Source organism: Toxorhynchites rutilus, chromosome 1, assembly GCF_029784135.1.
Source record: "Toxorhynchites rutilus septentrionalis strain SRP chromosome 1, ASM2978413v1, whole genome shotgun sequence".
Classification (NCBI taxonomy): domain Eukaryota; kingdom Metazoa; phylum Arthropoda; class Insecta; order Diptera; family Culicidae; genus Toxorhynchites; species Toxorhynchites rutilus.
The window spans coordinates 14193284-14216353 of record NC_073744.1 but is presented as its reverse complement, the minus strand read 5'-3'; the positions used below and the strand labels follow the sequence as shown (position 1 = coordinate 14216353).

Below are 23070 nucleotides of genomic sequence, written 5' to 3'. Positions count from 1 at the left end.
ATCGTAAAAAAAAAGAATCGTAAAATCGGAAATAAGATTAGAATATTCGAAAACCGAAAAATGGTAAAATTGAAAAATCGAAAAAAAATCAAAGAATTTAGGGAATACAATAAACTAGAAAAATGAAGAATTTGAAAATAAAAAACTTTGGAAATCAAAAATTATGAAAATCGAAAAATCTGAAAATAAAAAATTTAAAAAAAATTATAAATCGATTTTTTTTTTCGAATCGAATCAAAATATTTTTAATCAAATCGATTTCAAAATTTCTCGATTCCTTTTTTTTTTGTTTATAATTAATTTATTTATTTTCGAATTCCGAATTTTTCCCGATTTCTATTTTTTCAATTTTTTATTGTTTCTATAATTAATTTCGTTTTTCGAAATGTCGATTGTTGTTGCTATAATTTTTAATTTTTTTTTCTTTTCAAATTTCAGATTTGGAAAGGAAAAAATTGTTTCAATATTTGATTTCTTCGATTTTAATTTTTGTCGTTTTTTATTTTTTTCTATTTAATTTTTTTTTATTTTAATTTGTTTTGATCCCTTTTCATCGATTTTCCAATTTCTTTGGTTTATTTTTTTTTTCTTTTTACTATTCACAATGTATAATATTATATTTCGATTTAAATTTTGTGGATTTCCAAATTTATCGATTTTCAATTTTTTTCCGAATTTCAAAATTTGAGATTTTATTATTTTCTCTGTTTGCATTTTTCATTTCGATTCCTATTCCGTTTTTTTTTCAATTTTTAGATCTTGAAATCATTTAATTTTTTTTCAAGTTTCAAAAAAAATATATTATCGCAAAAATGCTAAATAAAAAAATGAAATAAAAAAAGAAACGAAAAGTTTGGAAATAAAATTGAAAATCGGAAAAAATGCAAACTAGAATAAAAAAAATCAAAATTGAAGAATTTGGAGACAAAAAAAAAGATTAAAAAAGTTGAAAACCGAAAAATGTGAACATTGAATAATTAGAAAATCTAAAAATTTTTGAAATCGAATTGAAATTTTCTTAATCAAATCGATTTCAAAATTTTTCGAGTTTTATTTTTTTCTCATTCTTTTAATTTTAAAATTTTTTGATGTTCACACTTTTTGATTTCCAATTGTTTTCCAATGTTTTCGGATTATTCTTTTCACAATTTGTCATATTCCCAAAATGTTTCGATTTTCAATTTTTTCCTATTTTCTGATTATTCGATTTTAAAATTTTTAGGTTTTCAAATTCTTCAATCTCGTCATTTCCGTCTATTATATCAGTGAATCGAATATAATCATTAAATTATGAAAACGAGATAAATCTGTTTCAATAAAATACGTCGGTGGAATGTTTACTTCCAGACTTCCAGTATGCGTTATTAGGATTTTATCTCCGCTATGGAATTAAAACAAAACCCATGGATTTGAAAGCCATATAAAAAGTTTCATGTTTTTATGTCCAGATTTGGATCTATCCCACTTATAATTCGCATGCTGTACCGTAATTACCATTGAACCATTTCAAACACATTACTGTAGAACCAATGCGGTAATCAATTCAGCTCACACATGTAATCTGCTTAAATATCGCAAACATTTATTGATCCTCTTTTTCTTTCTGCTTTTCCCTCTCATCATATACAGTCCCAACGGGCAAACCGGTGACAACGATCGCCCACAACACGAGCGCCTCCTCGCTGTACATCTCCTGGAAACCTCCGCCCCCGGACACGATTCTGGGCGAGTTTCTTGGCTATCGCATCACGTTTCGGACCCGGGACCGCAATCCGGATGACGTCAAAGAGATTTACATCCGTGACAGCTCCGTGGAGGTAAAAATCCAACTCCTCCCCCGTATTCAAATATAGGTACTGCTGCTGGCTGCTGAGTTGAGTGTTGTACGTGTGGCAGTGGAGTGGAAATGGAGAAGAAATTTATTCAAACCCTTCATTTGGGTCGATTGGCCAAACCGAGACAGAGAGAGAGAGAGAGAAATAGAGAGGGGCGGGCAACAGAGGGCGGGGAAGTTGTGTTTCGACAATTTGTATAAACAAATCAACCGGTTTGCGAGTGGAAAAGCGCTTCATTAGCACTATGGAGTGTTGATGGGTGTGGAAAGGTGAATGAATTTCGATTAATGGCCACTCATTTACGAAATGTCGGTGCGTTAATTTGTGTAAGGAAAGCTTCTCGGACAGGAAATGAGGGTTGGTGTTTGATGAATATCTCGGACCCCACTGATTTATGACTATTGCAGCGGGCGCCAATTGTACAATCACGATACACAACAATGGCTTCGATTTGAAATTGAAATTGAGCAAGATAATGCATTCACACGAGGGAAAAATCATTCCCACTTCATCCGCCAAACACGTATCATTAACCATAACAATGGAGCCGCGATACGATCTATGGAGCTATTTATTCGTACACAACCCATAAATTTCACATTCTCTCTCTCTCTCTCGCGCCTCTCAACCGCTGGCCCACGATCCCATTCCCCGGCGGATCGTTTAAGAGTGCCATCAATCCCTCCAAGACGTGACTCGACTGTAAAACCGCACTCTCGACTCGACTGGAAAACCCATGAAAAACAAATTTCCCCTCAGCCAAATAGTGCCGAACCCATCGAAGAGAAGCGTGTGCGTGGCTCACAGTAATATCAATTTTCCGAAAGGGCGTGTTCCGCGAATCGCTCGCGCTGCATCAAAGAACAACCAATTTCGCATTACATTACATCGTCGGGGCGCGCTCTCGGTTTGTTTGATACCATCCGTGCTCATTAAAATATATTTAGAACCTCATTCGATGAAGTAATAGTCCCCATTAAGTGGAGTCCGGGAATAAGGAAGCGCGGAGAAGAGGAAGTAATATGCCATAACATGAGTTTGTTATCGGGGAATGAAACAACCGACCAGGTAAATTCTATTAGTTTTGATGGGTTTTTGTGGCTAGGAGACACGAACCTAACGACACCTTAAACTGCGCTTCCACAATCTGAAGCCCAATGAACCAAAGCCCTCTCCGACAGTCGCCAGTCGCGCGACGCTGGTGGTTTCGCGGACGGGGCGCGGTGACTCCATTATCCTATTTTGAAACGGCTTAACGGATCGTTTGCGCGATAGCGATCGGCGTAATTTATTGGTTTTTGTCCATCAGAGATGTGGGTGTGTGTGTGTGTGTGTGTGAGTGAGTCTAAGGGGAGTGGAACGGAAGGCAAGCGTTGATTAAGTAGGAACACGTTTACGCGTGGACCTGTTGTGGCGCTCGAAGCGTCAGCCAAAGATGTTATCTTCTGTCCGGGGTGGGTTATGTCATTTTCGAGATAAGACATTCGCTTGTTAATTGTTTCTCATTTCTCACCCACCCACCACCGGTGGCAATTTTCAAATGACTATTTTTAATTATGACAATTTTCCCCCAAGCGAACGAATGAAAAAAAGAGTTTAATGGAACGACTAAATCATAAATCTATTCACAGAGGAGTTCTTGAATTCGAAGTACACCGAAGTAATTCCGCGGTGAAGATTTGTTTATTATTTTTCCTGTTTAATTCTCGCTTTTAGTTTAACGCTCGCTAAATAAGATTCCGCAAGCCGCCCATTGACGTAAATACCGGTGGGCGGTTTTCCCATTTTTCAAACGAAATCCCCTTTCACTTCATGAATATATCATATCAGCATAGAGCGCAACGCTTCAAAATTCGAATGAATTTGTCTGATACATTAACGGTACGCGGACGAAGCTTCCTTCCAACTGGACTAGGTCTACGGTAATTGTATGAATGATGGTAAAATAATGGAGCAAATAATTCCAGGTAGTCTCGTTTTTAAGTCGTCCATTGATTTGATTATCAAAAAACCATGCGCTCGCGTCAGAATAATAAATTGAAGTAGACGCATTATATTTGAAGTTCCTCGTCAATAATTGTCTGTTGCGTTTATACGTGCAAACTAACTTTTAAGCTTTCTACCTATTTGATTGGAAACATCAAAAATTATCGGATAGAAAGGTTATTCAATTTACGCAAAAAAAATCAAACTATGGACACTAGTTAAAAAAAAATCAAATTTCCGACAGAGTGAATTCGAATTTCGGACACTCTGTTTGCAAACGGTTTTTTGTGGTTTCAAGCTTAACTTATATTTTTGTACAATTACTGATGCAATAAAATGATTAAACATGGGAAAATACCAACGACTTGGCCTGTCTAACAGTATACTGCAACCTTCCGAGCACACACAAATTTCTTTAAAATTGTCTACAACCATTGATGGCTTATAAACTTGTAATAGAACTTTTTTCACTTGTTTATTTTAGTTAACATGAACTAATTTCCTCCTTTTTTATCCTTTTGTATCAATTTCGCTTTCTTAATTTGTGAATTTTCCGCTCTTTTCAAGTTTTTTTCTGCCTCCTCAACTTAGCTAATGTTTGGATTTCTTTCCCTTTTCGTATCAACTAAATTTTCCTTTTGCTTTTCTCATGTTTTAGCGCTTCTATATTTCAATCAACTTCTTCGCAGTTTCTACTTCTTTATACAACATATCCCAGGGCTCGCTTGTGGCCACTGCAGGATTAACGTGAAGCTTACTTTTACCGTGAGTTGGTGAGTCGCCAGGATACACGGCAGTATAGGGAGGATTCAACGAGGGAGGGTTCACCTCTAGTATCTGAAATGACGATTTTCCCAAGCCTCTCAGTTTAAAAGTACGTTTTAAGGAAACAAATTCCGGTGTGCACAACGACAAGCAAGTACAAAAGTACTCAACACCAAAAACTACCCCCGACTAGCATGTATTTGGAAAGCGGATTCCCCCAGGCACATTATTTTAAAGTCTGTGTTAGGGAAACACAGCTCAGTGGGAACAAAAATACCCCCGACTTTGAAGTTTGTGGGAAACCGGGAAACCGTAAATCGGGCCAAACAAAGCTTGGCAGTTAAGGCGTTTATATAACGATTGACATTTTACAGTTATTCAATAGTCCATCTCATGAAAAATCACATTTTATTTATTGTGTAAGACGCGTAGAAATAGTTCTATCAATTGATGCAGACATCTTTCCGATCTGTCAAGAAATGTTCGAGTTATAAGCATTCGAAATACGGGTAGATTTGTGTGCTAACAAATCGGCAGAACAAATGTATGGGAAAAAAGAAAGTTCTTCCAGTTTTCATGAATTTAAACCGTTTAGAGATTAGCGAATTGTAATGTATAACATATCAAACAAGTCTTAGAGAATTTCCGATTCGATAGGTATGCAAATCATGAGAATTCGTTCACAGTGAAAATAGTTATTAACGTTAACTTTATTTCATAAAAACGTGACCTGTTTTCTGATTTGGCACCCTTCCTGAAAGACGTAGTTCTACGTCAAAAACATTGTTTTTCTCGCTGCACTAGAAATATTGTTTTGATTTTTGCATAACCAAAGGCGCAATAAAGTAAATTTACAGGACAGCGGCAAACAGTGTTTTGGGATTAACAGTTTTTGGGAAAATCTATACTGCCACCCAGGGTTGTGGATGAATTGATGTTTTTTTTAAATTTTAATGTTATTTGATTTCATTTGATTCGATTATAGATATATTTACTGCAGTTTCACCCTTAAAGTGGATTTTACTTTCAACCTGACGAGTAAATGTTGTGTAAAATCTTATTATATTGACTTTCAATTCAAAAAGTCACAGGAGGGTTGTGTCCGAGACACGACCGCATAGTTGACGTAGGATTCCGTTAGGTTATCTGTTGATTTTGGATATGTTTGAAGAATTACATCGTTAAACTATTTGATAATGATTTGGTGGCCCTGAAAAGGGCCGTTTCGTGTGGTCATTGGTATTGTTTGTTCACTCCACCAGTGTTTACCGAGTGATGATAACAGAAGGATGGTAAACAGTCGTTGGATGGTGCGTATCAGATAAAAGATACCGAAGTGGAACGAGATATGATGAAAATCGCCCTCTGTGATCCTGGACGAGATGCCTCCTGTGTTGTGTTTGGATGAAATAAAAAAAAAACTCACCAATGTAATATAAAATAATTACCAATACCGAACACAATCATCAATTTTTCTCATCAGTAAAAAACATGTTAATTTAATATAGAGAAAACATATTTGAAATGGAAAAGGTAACTTTCTTTTATAATTTTTACTTTCTGAGTGTATATTCAACCCAATGCGAGTTTTAATTAGACTAACAGCATATGGGAAATCACTTTTTAAAAATTTTTATTCACTTTTCCAATTTTTCTCGCCGCATAAAATTTTCTTGGGTGAAAATGAACACAACAAAACAGGTAGCTTAAACCAAACGACCCGTTCTCGAGCGGGAACACACCTTGGTTTTTATTTATGAAAATTGAAATAAATCGTGTCATATATCAAGTAATTTTTTACACAACTGCAACCATATACAATTTTACATTTACACTTGTGCTAAATTTTTCAGATTGATATAAAATTTCATGAAGCATGTGTCGTCAATTTCCACCAATCAGAAGTGGATATTTCCGTTAGGATAGGGGTTGAGATTTTTCAATTGTTCGATAGTTAGTTTCATGACATATATTGTTTTCTTCAATATAAAAAATTGTTATGAAGTGCCGAAATCGATTGACGCAAAAATATCATCAATCCATCATGAAATGACTGTTTAATAATAAATAATAATATAGCGTTTGAAATTGGACAATTTTCACGATGTACTCGTTTTTCGATTTTCAATTTGTACCCCAATATGTTCCCGAAAGACGTAATCCTACGTCAAAAATCTTTTACTGTTTTTTTTATTGTTCCATCCAGTTGTGAGTTACAGGGTGTTAACAATGGAAGTCAACAAAGGGAAAATTGGGATCAAGAGAAGACTGTAAAAACCGTTTGCCAACCCCAACCGATTGCTATGAGAGAGGCATCATGAAGCTACCTTTAGAATGGCAGCAAATTTTACAACAAAATGATGCATATTTGACACGAATCGGACAATCCGAAGCATATTAAATAAAGTTTTTAATTTCACGCAAGAATAATGGATTACTTTCCCCAACCTAATATATTTTACAGAATTATTTAGTGGGGCAGTAACTGTAGCCAGGACAAATTAATGTGAAATGACGGATCTGTCAACCCTGAGAAGAGACCTGATATTCCGATTCCGGACTACTTTTTCTGTCAAACTTGGACCACTCGCAACTCAACTCCTGATTGGTTGATGAGGAAAATAATTGACAAAGATAAATATACCGTTTTGTCTCAAATTCCGAACACTTTGCTTTGATGCTTTGCTGGCCATTAAACAGTGTCTCATTACTCAAAATAGTACTCATTCGCGAAATTAATTTGATTTTTGGATACAATAGAGCCTTCTTTTTCATTCGACTACATTAAAATTGATTTATAAATACATATTCATGATGAAAAACTGAAAATATTTTTAATTACTTTTGTCTCAAATTCCAAACAGCAAAAATGCTTTTTTTTTTAAAAAAAAACATAATTTTTAAACTACTGGACCGATTTATAGGGTCGATATATCAACTTAAAGTCAATCAGCTAATCTTGTTTGGAAAAATTTTAAACTTGCAAAAACAAAAAGGATTTTGCTTAATTATTGATTGTATTTTTTTAATCCCATCTGTATATTTTTATTATAAGGCTCATCTAGCAATTCAGCTGTAACAGAGCCGAATTTATCGGGTACATTGTTCTCTTGTTGCATATTACACAGTAGCCATTTAGGCGTAAAAGTATTCCTATTCTATCGATGCACAGCACATGTCGCATTTTTCGGCGTAAGAATATTTCTATTATTCGAATGTTCACAGTTGGACACAGTGGGACTGTTGATATGAGGCTTCCATTGTTGTGTTTATAAATAGCACCAATTACCGATGCAGCAAATCGATCGTATGTGGAGTGAGAGGCTGGGATCACCATCACATGATGATTGATACATGGACATGGTACATGGTCAGTTGAGGGCCCTGAGTTATAAACTCATGATTGTTCACTTAGTAGCGGACATGCAACCAATTAGGCTACGAAGACCTCCATTGATTGTATTTATTTCTTATAGTTTACACGGTTTCGGGACCAAGGGCGCTATATCGATACCTGTAAATGATGTTAAAATGAAATCTATAACACATAGAATGTCAGAGTTTTGATTATTATTTAGCGGAAACGAACGCAGGATATCCGATCTGACCTGACTAATTAAATTTAATTTTCCCGTTCTATCAATAAGACTATGCGAAACGCGAAGATCTCGCGAAGAAATAAAAAATACAAATTTATAGGAATTACGCACTTTTTAATCCTGCTCATGCAATTGATGTTTCCAGAGTGATCTCAGAATATATTCTTTTTTTTCGTCAGCGTTAATTTTTCACCATACCTACTTCAACCCTTTATAAGGCCATGGAAACTAGGCAAGGAATCGATCGCAACTTCAGAGAACATATCCCTCACATGAGCATGAACACATTTTTACCTTTGAAAACATTTTAACTATTGAAAGAGTTGGAAAAATTGGTGGCAGCAGAGATGACAACTTTCCTTATTTTTCAGGATTTCCCAGACTTTTCGACACGTTCCCTGATATCCTGATATACATTCAATTTTGCCTGATTTATCGAAAATGATCCTGATTTGTATTGATTTTTACACTTTTTTTATTTGAATGAAAATTATCCGTAGAAAGTATACTGGGATCTTTGTCAATATTTTCTTAGTGGGAAATGAGAGCTGTCATAACAGCTCTCTGTTCCACAAATGTAAAATGCCAACATTAAATTATGTTGCAAATCGTATCAATATCGTATTATTTTCACTACTCACAAATGTTTCGAGGCTTTTCAAAACAGTGCTATTTAATTCCGTGAAACCAGATATTCTTCAATATTTTAAGAAATAGTAACGAGGTTAAGATGAGAATCAACATTACCTTTTATGGGGTGTATATACGTGTAACCGCAAGGTTATTGATGAAGGAACACGTTTCAGATTAAAATATTACTCAATAGAAACTTTTGATGTAGGATTACGTCTTTCGGGAATTTATTGGGGAACAAATTGAAAATCGAAAATCGAGCATATCGTGAAAATTGTCCAATTTCAAACGCTCATTGCTCAGTCATTTCATGATGGATTGATGAAATAATTTTTTAATATATGTCATGACACTAACTATCGAACAATTGAAAAATCTCAACTTATATCCTAACGGAAATACCCACTTCTAATTGGTCGAAATTGACAACACATGCGGCGGGTCCCTAACAGAGACATCAAAACCAAGCTGCCTGGGGAAAATCGGCATTGCAAATATATGCAAGTCGGGAACATTTTTGCATTGCAAGTAAGGTGAGTGATACGATTAATTCTAGCAAATAAAATTTAAATTTGAAACTTTAATGTTGGTTGCTTCGTAAAATTCAAATCAATTGTGTATTGTGAAAAATTTAGCACAAGTGTAAGTGTAAAATTGTATATGGTAGCAGTTCGTTAAAATGACTTGAAATGCGAAACGATTTTTTTTACTCAAAGAAAGTGTATGCGACGAGAAGAGTGGAAAAGTGAAGGAATATTCGGAAAAGTGATTTCCCATACACTCTACATATCATATTAGGTGCTGTTAGTGAAATTCGAAATTAAAAATTATAAATGAAAATTACCTTTCCCATTTCAAATATGTTTTGACATTGATGAGTTTATTTTCTTTATTTCATCGATACATAACACAGGAGCCATCTTGTCCACGGCCACAGAGGGCGGCTTTCGTCATATCTCATTCCACTTCGGCATCTTCTATCTTGATACGCACCATTCAATGACTAATCACCATCCTTCTGTCATCATCACTCGGTTCTAAACACTGGTGGAGTGAACAAACAATACCCAACAACCAAACTACAAACGGCTCTTTTCAGGACCACCAAATCATCATCAAAAAGTTGAACGATTTGAATCTTCAAACATATCCAAAATCAGCATGCAACAGACAGCCTAACGGAATCTTACGTCAACTATGCAGTCGTGTCTCGGATACAACCTTTCTGTGACTTTTTTTTCTTCTAATGTTTAATGTCACCTTTACAACGAGCATAAACGTAAAATTGTATGATAGATATTACGCGAGATAATAATCACTGAATGAATACTTTTTCCCCAAAGCTTTTTTTAAATAAGCTCCAATCGACTACCAATACATGAGTTGTGTTACAAAACTATACGTCTGGAGAGATTTTCTCGAATCAATCAACAGCTATTGGCAACGGGAATGTTGACGTAAAAGAAACTCAGTAGAAATGCGTTCTTGAACAGCGTTCAAAATTATGCGAAGTTTATGTGCGATTTTTGCGGTGAAAAATATGGACGAAAAGAATATGAGAATTCAACTCTTGACCAGAGTTGTGTTTATACATATTCTAAAGAAATCATCTTTCAATTTTCGAATTCAATTGAATTCAACATATTTGCTGTGTAAGTAAAGAATTTGAAGAAAAGCCATGTAATGTAAGGCACCTTGAGTTTGATGGCTGTGCTAGGGAGCAAAAGGGGAACAAAAGTTCCCCCAATTGCATGTATTTGCAATGCCAATTTCTCAGCCACCTTAGCTTTGAAGTCTGTGTTGGGGAAACCGTAAATGGGGACAATCAAAACGTGGCAGGAACTGCGTTTAGCTAGCGCTTGACGTTTTACAAGTATTCAATTGCTTATCTCAGGAAGAATAACATTTTATTAATTTTGATAAATGCGTAGAAATATTTCCCATCAATTGATGTAAACACCTTTCTGATCTATGGAGAAATGTTCGAGTTATAAGCATTCGAAATCATTCATTTTTTCCTGCATGTTCTGTGTTTAGGTTTTCATTTTACGTCCCATATATTCGTGATTAGACGATTGGTCTCATTTCAAAATCGATTCCCATGCTGTTGCTGGGAATTTCATTAAAAACTCAAACAGTTCTATTTTCATTTTGCGAAGCTGTGAATTTCCACACTCTCTATTCAATTGTACATTCACAGGAAGGCAAAGTCAAATTTGAATCATAATAGGACGAATAAATATTTCCAAAAGTTTCAAACCCTTTCTTGCGATAACAATGACACCATTGTGTCCCGATTGTGATGGCTTCCAGTGCCTAATTTCACTCCTCCTTCGAGAATTAAATTACTCCAACTTTGCATCGATAGGCGCCTACACACACTCTGAAGCACAATATCGTCCCCCGTGTATGTCACATCGTTTGATAGATTGTCAAATTTACATCCTCGACACATGTACACGCAGCGAAACAGTTATTAGACAACGTCCCCCCCCCCCTCAGCTTCGGTCGGTCGGGTGGGGGGGTGACTTCAATCAAACCTACCGGTCACGACGCCGACGCCGGACAATGTAGCGAACAGAGTCAGCTGTGGACACTCCGTCCGCCCGGAAGCCACAGATGATGGTGGTGGCGAGGTATCCTGCGATGATGGATGGGCATTGTGCATTTAATGTGGGCTTTTCCCACCGTCGTTGAAATAAGCCGTGCGGATAATGTGTCATGTCGATAATAACCTCGTGCAGCGGAAAGTTCTAGAGAGAATACCCATCGGAGTATCTCTGATCCGATGCCTCCTGATCCGATGGATTCGCAGGAAATATTTTCCGCTTCGCTTTGTGGTCGTTTAGCAGAAGGCATACGTATGACGAATGTCTTACAGAAAGCTCGCATCGATTGCCGCTCCGAGAAATATTCGCACACCTACGCCCGGTGCCCGACTGAACGAGAAGTCTGCTCCTGCTGAGCTTTGCTCCTTTTCTATTCCGTTCACTGCAATTGCTGATTACCGTTGGGTAAGCTGTTGTTTGATGTTCCAATCACGTTATGACTTAATACTCGGAAGCATTGTTGGAATGCACAGCTGGAAGATGGCTTGAATCTGAGTGAATTGAGCAGAGAAATCTAATTAGGTGGAAGTCTTGCTTACAGACTCCCGAGAAGGCAAAGAAACGAACAATTTTCGCACAGCTTATTTTCAATTAGCCGTCTTATGCCGCTGATAAGAATCCAATTAACGATATGAGTGCGTGTGTGTGTGTCTGCGTGTGGGTTTTGCTCTCAAGGCATTAAAGAGCAAATAATATCAGAATAAATCAGCAGCGTATATTTCAATTTTTGGAAACATATTTCAACTTGTCCCCCTGTGTAATCTGTGTAATCTTCTATCGCCAATTTCAGAGCCACGAGATCCACAATCTCGAGACGTACACTCAGTATCTGGTCTCGATCCAGGTGTTCAATCCGGAGGGCTTAGGACCACCGACCACTGTGCTGGTCATGACTGATGAAGGAGGTAAGCGTCTTACGATCCCTCTTAATACCACCGATCCTTCTCCCACGCTAACCTCACTTTGATTGCGACTGTAAGCCCGCGCTTCCTTCAATTTAACGATTTGCTCTCTCTCCACTCAATTCTGGGTTTTTCAAACTTTATCTGATTTATATTCCCCGTAGATCCTATCTCCGAATCGAACCCAACCATCCAACAATCGGGGGCGAGATTTTATCTCAACTCGTAGAAAATTAATTATCTGATAAGGCTCGTTCATCATTGAGGAACCTCGCCTCTCCTCGTCTCCCATCGAAACTTTTTATCACGTTTCGATTGGCCACGTGTTAGCATAATGGATGGCTAATTCGCCGAAAGTACTCGCCGCACCGCTCCGCGCCATGACCCAGCTCACAAGCTCTGCCAGCACTCGCCCCCCCGGCGGAGGGAGGTGATTATTCGTATTTGCATAGATAAAAATCAGTCCGAGGGGCTCCATTCGCCCACCGCATTCCAATGGTTTGTCACTGATTGGGCTTGGGGATGGATTGTGGACTCATTAAAATTCATAACCACCTCCCCGGGTGCGGAACGGGCACGGAACGGCGTGAGGACTTTCTTGTCGAGAGAGTGTTGTAATTTATGGATTTTAGCAGGTGACAAAGTGGCACCGATTCGAGGAAGGATTTTGGGGGGAAATCTAACCGATAGGAATGTCCGTTTTACGATACACACTCGTTATCAGATTGTACAATTTTATGTTACTTTCAGTTCCAAGCAAACCGCGGAATCTCAGCACTCTGGAGATAACTTCCACCACAATCCGGATAAGCTGGCAGGAGCCGGAGCGTAAAAACGGGATCATCCACGGCTACCGGGTTTACTACGTGTATCAGAACCAAACACTACTCCATCTGCCAATTCTGAAGAGTGATGCCATCCAAAACTCGGTCTACACCTACACTCTGTCCAGTCTGAGTAAGTATGCAGATGAGCAATTCCAAGTGAAATCGACAAATGACAAAACATGAATATTTTTGATTCGAATGAAATTTGGGTTGGGGTGAATATGAGTTTTTTCTCAGGGCCCCCATTGACCATCTTTGTGTTGTTACAGAATAACTACGTCCACGCAACAATCATCAGCGATGGAGATCGATCCACGGTCGAAATAAGATCGATTCATCCATACAACTGCTCTGCTCTGCAGAAATATCGGGCTACTGTTCTATAAATAACTCAACAATGGATCAACGACTGTCTCCGCTGTCCAGTTTTAACTGTGGATAATGGAAGAACAGATAGAAAACTCTTTCGCCTAAATGGCTACTGTGTAAATATGTACCATTTGCAATGGTATAGAAGGGAATACTCTAACGCCGAAAAATGGCAACTGTGTAATGTGCTAATTATAGATATGATAAATATGTGACATGTACACGATTAAAATTCGGCTCTGTTACAGCTAAAATGCTAATGAGCCTAAAATAAACAAAAGGGATAAAAAAAATATGAGTTTTTTGCACAGCAATTGGAAATATTTTGACTTAAGTGTAGCTTTTCAATAGGGCGTATCGGTTTTAGTCGGAGAAATCTTTGATCATTCATATCTCAAAATCTACGAGTCGTACCGAAATATTGTCTTACAAAGAGTTATAGAATATTGATGTTCAAACGTGAAAAAATATACACTGAGAAAAAAAAATTTCCATTTAGGAAACAAAAGCTTTAATTTTCAATATCTAGCATATGAATTTTTAATTTTTTTGAAAAAAAACCATAAAAAGAGAAGTTGTGTAGAAAATTCAAAAAATTCCAAGATGATTAAAATATTTTTGACCAAATTTTTGGAACATCGAATTTTTAAAAATTTTTGAAACACAGAATTTTTGTATTGTAACAATCAATTTTAGCCACAAATTATCAATCCTGATGTGATTTAAAACAAAAAGCTCTTTATCATTCATTCTCCTTCTGAATGCAGCCGTTCTCGAGATATTGAAAATAATATTTCTAATTTATTGTCTTTTTTTATAGTAAACTAGCTGACCCGGTGAACTTCATCCCGCCCAAAATTATTGTTTTGATATGAATTCTTTAGAACAAATTTCTAAACATTTTCTCATCATTTCTCATTTTTTTCTAAACATTTTCTCATAATTGTTCTATGGGAAAAATACAACAAACACGACAAAATGAAGACAGCTCAAAAGCAACCTTTCTTTCTTCGGATTTTGCGATTAGCAACACATTTGGTCTTTTTTATTTATATAGATATGGAAAATAGAAGATATAGGAGTGCGTTATTCCACCTGAAAATTCATTTCCACTTTCAAACAAAGATCAATTTCAATAGCGTAAACATCGAATGGACCGACATCGCGCATCATGATGTAATTTTAAAACATATGGGAATCAATTTTCCGAATTTTCCGATCTTCCTTCAGAGTTTTCTGAATATTTTCCGATTTTTCTCTCCATAACATTGATCTACGGACAGAGACAAATACATCAAAATAAAGATGGCTCAAATCGGACGATTTCTTCTTCGGGTTTCGCGCTTAGCAACACATTGGCCTCACATTTTTATTTATATACTAGCTGACCCGGCAAACTTCGTACCGCCTAAAATTTGTTTTTTGACATCCGGCGATCCTTTCATTGGTTTCATCACATTAAAATCCATTTCCAGTTTCGAACAAAGATCAATTTTGCTAGCGCAAACATCAAATGGACTAACAGCACTTGTCACTATGTAATTGTAGAGCATATGGGAATTTAATTTTCCGAATTTTCCCTTTTTCCTTAAGATTTTACCGAAAATTTTCAATTGTCATGTTTGGAGGGGTGTCATACCATCATAGAAACATTTCTCATACCCAAAAACCCTCACATCCCAAATTGTGCGTGATTAGTTCTCGAGTTATGCAGAAGTTTGTGTTTCGTTTCTATGGCAGCCACCCTTGGAGAGGGGGTTTAGTGTATTCACCATAGAAACGCTTCGTGCCCCATAAAACCTTCTAATGCCAAATTTAGCTCCATTCGCTTGATTAGTTTTCGAGTTTTGAAGAAATTTGTATTTCATTTGTATGACAGCCCACCCTCAGAGAGCGGGTGGAGTGTCTCACCACCGTAAAAACATTTATTGCACCTTAAACCTCCACATGCCAAATTTGGTTTCATTTGCTTCATTAATTCTAGAGTAATGCAGAAATTTGAGTTTCATTTGTATGGCAGAGCGCCGACCCTCCCCTCCCTCCGCGTTTGAGAGGGGTGGAGAGAATAGCCACCATAGAAACATTTATAGCACCCTAAAGCCTCCATATGCCTAATTTGGTTTCATTTGTATGGCAACCCTCCTTAGAGAGGGGGGTGGAGAGTCTAACCACCATAGAAATATTTATTTCACCCTAAAACCTCCACATGCCAAATTTGGTTTCATTTGCTTGATTAATTCTCGTGTAATGCAAAAATTTGTGTTTCATTTGTATGGCAGCCCCCCCTAAGAGAGGGGGAGGGGTATCTAACCACCATAAAAACATTAATTGCACTCTAATAACTCAATATGCCCAATTTGGTTTCATTTGCTTGAATAATTCTCGAGTAATGTAGAAATTTGTGTTTGATTTGTATGGCAGCCCCCCCTTAGAGAGGTTGGAGGGGTCTCAAACTATCACGAAAACCTTCCCCGGCCCCAAAAACCCCTACATACCAATTTTCATGTTGATCGGTTCAGTAATTTCCGAGTCCATAAGAATCACACAGGCAAACAGACAGACAGACAGAAATCCATTTATATATATATAGATATAACTGACCCCGCAAACTTCGTTCCGCCCAAAATGGATTTTTTTTGTTATCAATAACTTCAAACATTCACGTTTTCTTGCTAGGCGAACGTTCATTGGTCCAAACGCAGAACTTTTGATTGATTGATCTTCTAATAGACCCTTTACAATTCCCTTTCACTATAAATTTCCTAGTACTTCTACCAAAACTCGGCATTGTAATATAAAATTATTTTCACACAGACACAATTCTCGTTCAAGATTTTTCAATCACAGCAATCACAGCAAATAACATGTTTCTCCCTTACATGGAATACATATTTGATACAGAAAATATACTAAAATTATGACATGAACTCGTTGATAGATGAGAAAACAGAGCTTGTCATTTCTACAAACAATAGAGATATAGAAATCGGCACATTGAAGGCAAACTTAAATCAAAATGAAACGACCATTAACACGAAAAACCAGAAATTAAGGAGACTAATAAATGAGTTTGGCGCGACCATCATTGGAGAACAGTCGAAAAATAATACTAACTATATCAAACAGCTCACTAGTGAACAACGAAAAGTAAGAAAATTTTACAGTATTTCAATTGTTTGAATGAGATGAATGGTAGTTACAATAGGAGGGTCCCAGTATGAATGAATGCTGCGTAGTGGAATTATCGATTATTTTACGCGTGTGAATGCATATCGTTCTGAATCATATTTCGGACACTTTGTTCTAATATTTTGAATTGCTTAATGCACTGATGATATAACTATAAAATTAATATCACAATTGCTTCTGTAGAATAATCCCTTGGTTTCACTATCATTTCATATGAGAACTACATTTGAATTATAACATAATCGGTAAAAATCAGACAACACTACTCATTATCGTTTGTGTTTGACGTTTGCTTAGTGCGAGCACGTAGAATTTACTCGATCATAAATATTTAAATTTCTCCCGTGTTTCATCAGCTCTCATTATCGTTACCAGTTTACTGTAACTGTGACTTACCAAACAAAGTGTTTCGCAGTTGACTATAAAATATAATCAAGTGTAATGTGATTTTCGTCCAAAAAATTACAAAATAATGTGTCCGAAATTTGATTTGGTGTCCGAAGTTTGATTCTTATTCGCTTCATTTGAAAAGCATTTCATTCGATGATTGTTTAAAATTTTCAATCAAATAGGTACCAAAGTAGGAAGCTTAATAGCATATTGTACTAATTTATTAAAAATATCAACCAAATAATACCTGTACATAAAGTTTAGATCTGTTTTCTGCATCATATGCCTTAAGCGCCCGAAATATGATTCAGAACGGTATTTTTTCTTCAAATGTAAAAGAAAATGACAAAAGCGAATCACCAAGTATTTATAAAACAGAGAAAGATTAAGAGAATAATAAGCAATATATAAAATAGAATAAAAAGATGAGGTAAATTTATTAATCAAAACGAAGAAATTAAGAAAAACTAAGACAAATATATAAAAGTAATATATTCTGAACAACATGGTTCGAAAGAGAGAGGCATAAACAAATTGAATGGGAAATCCCATCTCATGGGAAAATGAGAAATAACGTAATGCACCATTATTTTGTACATTGTATGAAAAGGATGAATACGAAATGAATGGAAAATGCAGACGGCCCCGGAAATGTATATATCAAATGAAGAGAAAAAATATGTATTCCTTATGTGCCATTATGGAAAAGGAGTAATATAAGCGATGAGTGTCTATTTTCATTTTAGGGTGGCCCGAAAAATTGACTTTCTCTCCTTTTTTCCAAAACTATTTTTTTTCAAAAATTCATAACTTATGAACTATTTAACCGATTCAGATGATGATATATCAAATAAAAGCCAATCATTTTTTTAAAAATACCACACTTACAGTAAATGTGAATTATGTTTTCGTTATTATTGATTGTATTTGTTTTTTATTGTTTTCATAGTCTCGGGACCAAGGGCGCTATATTTTTTCATATTTTTTTCTGGAAAGCTGAAGATTTTTCACATAAAATAATTCATTTCACATAATATAATATGTCGAAACCAGAGAGGCGTCCTTTTTCGTTTTTGAGTTATGATTTATCAAAATGAACCGATAGTCCAAAAAAACATTTTTCCCTTTTTCACAACCCTAAAATGAAAATGGTCACCCTAATGGGAAAACGAAAAAATTCTGAGAACCACTCTATCGGTTTGGCATGAGATTTTTCGCCTTTTTCCAAAACTTTATCAAAAATTTATATCTTTTGAACTACTGAACCAATTCAGATGATCGATATATCAAGTCATTATTAGGAAAAAGTGGAAATAATTGATATTTCGGACCACCCTAAAATGAAAATGAGCACCGTAACGAAAAAATTAAAAAAAACGGGTCTTATATTTTGCGATAAAGAACAAAACTACAACTTTTCATGGAAATATGAAAACCACTATATCGGTTTGACATGAAATGGCTGTGTATATAGATGATTTTATAATTTTTATTTTTAATGTTTACAAAAAAAAAATCATAAAATCATAATAATATATTATTATGATTCCATGATTTTTTTTACATTTTCGCTTCTTTCCTTCTCATAATTTTGTACCCAAATAAAAATAAATTTAAAAAAAATGACAAGATATATAAAAGCTATAAAGATCTATAGCTAAAAAAAATGTTTGATAAATAATAGATATGTAGGATATTATTTCAATGAATTCATACAACTTTTTTTGTGTTCATTTAATAATAATTATTATTCATAAATAGGATAAAAGAAACAAACAGAAGAAAGTAATTGATAAAATTAATTGAAAGCATTAAATAGAAATATGTACAATAAAGAAGCTGAACATTGTTTTGAAAACTAAATTGGTGATTTGCTTAAAAGTTATAAATTTGAAAAGACATAAAATAAAATTGTAAATATGAAAAAAATACAAAAAAAGGATAACATGTATTTAAAAAAAAGATTTTAAAGATGTAACTAAAAAAATATTGCATCCCATTAGCTTAAGTTTCTAAATCTGTTTTCAGATGAACATTTCTTACCGTTTTTCGGAAACGGTCAACAACACGAGAAAATTTATTTGCAGTCCATTGTGGTATACTGTTATTCACTCTATAAGGAAGATTGTTCGACTGATGAACGATGTTTGAATTTGAGTAACATTATATACATATACAGAGGTACTTTGAAGATACCTGACTTCGGGTACAATCTAGGCATAACGTAAACAAGTTAATTATTTTTGTACCCATAACATCCGGTTGAATCAACGAGGTGTATTTGTGTTGTTGGAATTTCAATTCTGCTTTGAAAACAGTTCGTGTTTCGATTGTGCAACACGAATAGTATGTAAAAAATTTCAATTAAGATAAATAAAAATAATATCGCTACGTTTTGTATTAACCTACATCTCTTCAAATGTTTTTCAACGTAACTTCTAAACATATATCTTTACCATAATGATGTATTTGGAAAAGTTGTTGGAAATTATTGCTTATCCATCTATCTATATATATAAAAATGGAGTGATGTCTGTCTGTCTGTCTGATTCTTATAGACTCGGAAACTACTGAACCGATCGACATGAAAATTGGTATGTAGGGGTTTTTGGGACCGGGGAAGGTTTTCGTGATATTTTGAGACACCTCCCCCCTCTCTAAGGGGGGGGCTGCTATACAAATGAAACACAAATTTCTGCATTACTCGAGAATTAATCCAGCAAATGAAACCAAATTTGGCATGTGGAGGTTTTAGGATGCAATAAATGTTTCTATGGTGGTTAGATACCCCTCCCCCTCTCCTACGGGTGGCTGCCATACAAATAAAACACAAATTTCTGCATTACTCGAGAATTAATCAAGTAAATGGGCGGGACGAAGTTTGCCGGGTTAGCTAGTTTACTATAAAAAAGACAATAAATTAGAAATATTTTCTAAATATCTCGAGAATGGCTGCATTTAGAAGGAGATTGATAATGAGATTTTTTGCTTCAAATCACATTAGGATTCATAGTTTATGGCTAAAATTGATTATGACCATACAAAAATTCTATGTTTCGAGAATTCATAAAAATTCTATTTTCCACAAAGTTCTTCAAAAATAGTTTTATCATCTTTAAGTTATGTTTCGAATTTTATTCATCACTTCTATTTTATACAAAAAAAGTTTAAAGATTAAAAAATATATATTTTAGATATTGCGAATTAATGTTTTTTCGTAAATAGAAAAAGAGTACTAATTTTTTTCTCAGTGTATATTCTTTCACGTTTGAACATCAATAATCTATAACTCTTTCTAAGACACTATTCCGGCACGACTCATAGTTTTTGAGATATAAATTATCAAAAATTTCTCTCACTGAAATCGATATGCCCTATTTAGAAGTTACACTTAAGTCAAAAACAAACTTTCATTCGAATCAAATATACATGTTTTTAAAATCTGTATTTTAAGGACGATTTCACTTGGAATTGCTCAGATGCTTAATTTTGATACATTCACTAATGGCACATCCCCACAGAACCCTTCACGGACTATCGCATCATAGTGGCCGCCTTCACGCTGAAATACGACGGTGATCCAACGGAGGTTTCCCTCCGGACGGACATTGCCGGTCCGAGTGCCCCGAAGTTCATCAATCTGACCTGCTACTCCGAGGATGCGCTGTTTCTGGCCTGGCGCATCCCACAGCACTTCTACAACTCCGTCAATCACTACATCGTCAGCTATCGCAACATGGACTACACGCGATCGCGGGAGATTCGGATCTCCGCCAACGCGTCCATCGTGGAGACCTCCGTGGTGCTGCAGAACCTAACCACCGATGCGACCTACGAACTGAAGGTGCGCGCCGCTTCGATTAGTGTGATCAACCCGCACAAAGTCATCCTGGGACCCTTCTCGGAGCCGAAAAAGGTATGTTTGGTTCCGCTGACGGTGGTTTTGATGCTAATTCCTGGATCATCTCTGACAGGTCACCCTCCAGGCGAACTGCGACCAGCAGCAGCCTCCCTCCTTGTACCATCACTACGCCGATTACGATCTGATCGTGCTGGCGGGTGCTGTGATTTGCTGCTTCGGTTTGCTGTTGGTTATCCTGGCGATCGTTTTGTGGAAGTAAGCGTTGATTCCTCCCTCATTTGTTCCATTGACAACAACCCTTTTCAATTTCTTCCAAAGAAAATGCTTCAACACAAACTACACCCACGAGGCGGATGGCGCCCTCGCGGATCAGAAACAATCCCAGCAGCAGCAGCATCAGCAACAGCAGCAGCAGCACCAGACGCAGATCGACTGGAAGGCCACCTGCGACACCAACGGGGTCATCCAGACGACCGTCCCGGTCACGAAGATCATGCAGAATGGCAACCATCGGCATCTGGGCGTCGATGGGGACTGATAAAAGGCCACCGGCACCGGCAACTGCGCGACGATTGGTGGTGCTGAACGGTGGCAGACCCGACTCATTGGATCCAGCGTCTCCTCCCCTGCTGTGACCGCCGCCAGCTGCTGCCTCAACGCCGGTCTTCCGTCGAAGACCGCCATGCTCTACATCCCGGAGCTGGAGCTGGTAATCAACCCGGAGGCCTAGCGCGCGGATTGTCAGCAGACAAGGGGGAGGGTGATGGCTCAATTGTACAGGTAGTAAATTTAATTCAACACAGACACACTTACTTATAAAGAAAGAGAGATGAATCGTGAGAAAGTGGAAGCTGCAGCGAAATAGCGTCATCAAATGTCAAAGACATGTTTTTGTTTTTGTAATCGGAAGAATTTGAGCGAATGGTGAAGGAAGTACAAACCGGAATCGTGACGATGATCGCTTCAAAGCTTGTGTAACATAGTATTTTAACACACAATGGGTTAATGCCAACATTGTTTTTGTTTGTTTCCGTCTTGATTTATGAGCGTCAAACCCAAATGACAAACTAATGAATCGAGGAAGAAAGAAGAAAACTGACTCCCGTTGAGAGAGAAAGTGTAAGACGTGTGATATTTTTATACATATTTTCAGAATGTTTGGAGGACAACTAGGAAATAATGGTGGAAATAAATTTTAAATGAACGAAAGTCCGCCCCGGTGTCATCCGTGATCCGAAATGGCCCTCACCCAATTGCAATCGAGACAAGATGCGCACTTAATTAGGTGCCGCTTTGGGAAGCGAACACTTGCTTTGTGATGGATTCCGCTGACACGATTGAATTGGAAGGCGTGGGTGTGGCTCAGAACAGACAAAAGTTTTCTGGAAGTGATTCGACGGCAAACTGCATCCTAATTGGCGCGTGAGACTTCAAACGCTAATTGTGATAATTACAGCAGCGCGGCTTCAGTCGAGAGGAAAGACAGTCTGGAAAAGGCGGTTTTAATGCAATTTGCGACAACGGATTTCTTTGATGTTTAATGCGGTTCAAGTGAGTGACGCGTCTGGATGATACGACACCGGCGGAACAAAGAAATCGGAATCGAGAAAATGTACTGTGGGCAGAATCATTACTCTGGTGAAAATAACTGTGCCGCTAATCTCTTTAAGTGTCTGAGTGAAAAAAAATATTTATTGATACTACTCCAATTCGTATTCAAATGTGTTTCTACGCCTTTTCCAGATATGTATGTTTTTCTTCAAAATTTTAACAGTGTTGCGCATTACGAAAAATAATCCAAATTTTGTTTTTTTTAAAGATTTTTTTACTGGTTTAATTTATATTTAGATATGTTCACATGAGCTTCTTGTTATTTGTGTTTTTGACGTAGGTCACGTTTTTATGAAATAAAGTTCACGTTAATAACTAAGTTTGCTGCGAACGGATTCTGACGATTTGCATACCAATCGAATCGGAAATTCTCTAATAGCACGAATTGATGAAAATTGGAAGCATTCCTATTTTCCCACACATTTCTTCTGTCCATTTGTATGTTTCCCTATGTTTCCTGATAAACAAGCAAATCAAATGAAAGAAGGTGTAG

The 23070-nt window shown here is 36.6% G+C and overlaps 1 protein-coding gene across 1 annotated transcript in view; it reads left to right on the top strand.

Moving 5' to 3' along the window:
• The window catches only part of LOC129762286 (protein sidekick-2-like), a 171070-nt gene extending 148895 nt beyond the window's left edge, over positions 1–22175 (top strand). The window contains exons 6-11 of the mRNA XM_055760425.1: positions 1630–1817; positions 12218–12332; positions 13080–13286; positions 20626–21020; positions 21079–21221; positions 21285–22175. Of these exons, the coding sequence (XP_055616400.1) occupies positions 1630–1817; positions 12218–12332; positions 13080–13286; positions 20626–21020; positions 21079–21221; positions 21285–21504 (1268 nt within the window). The 3' untranslated portion in view covers positions 21505–22175. The remainder of the gene's footprint in view (positions 1–1629; positions 1818–12217; positions 12333–13079; positions 13287–20625; positions 21021–21078; positions 21222–21284) is intronic.
• The last annotated feature ends 895 nt before the right edge of the window (positions 22176–23070 follow it).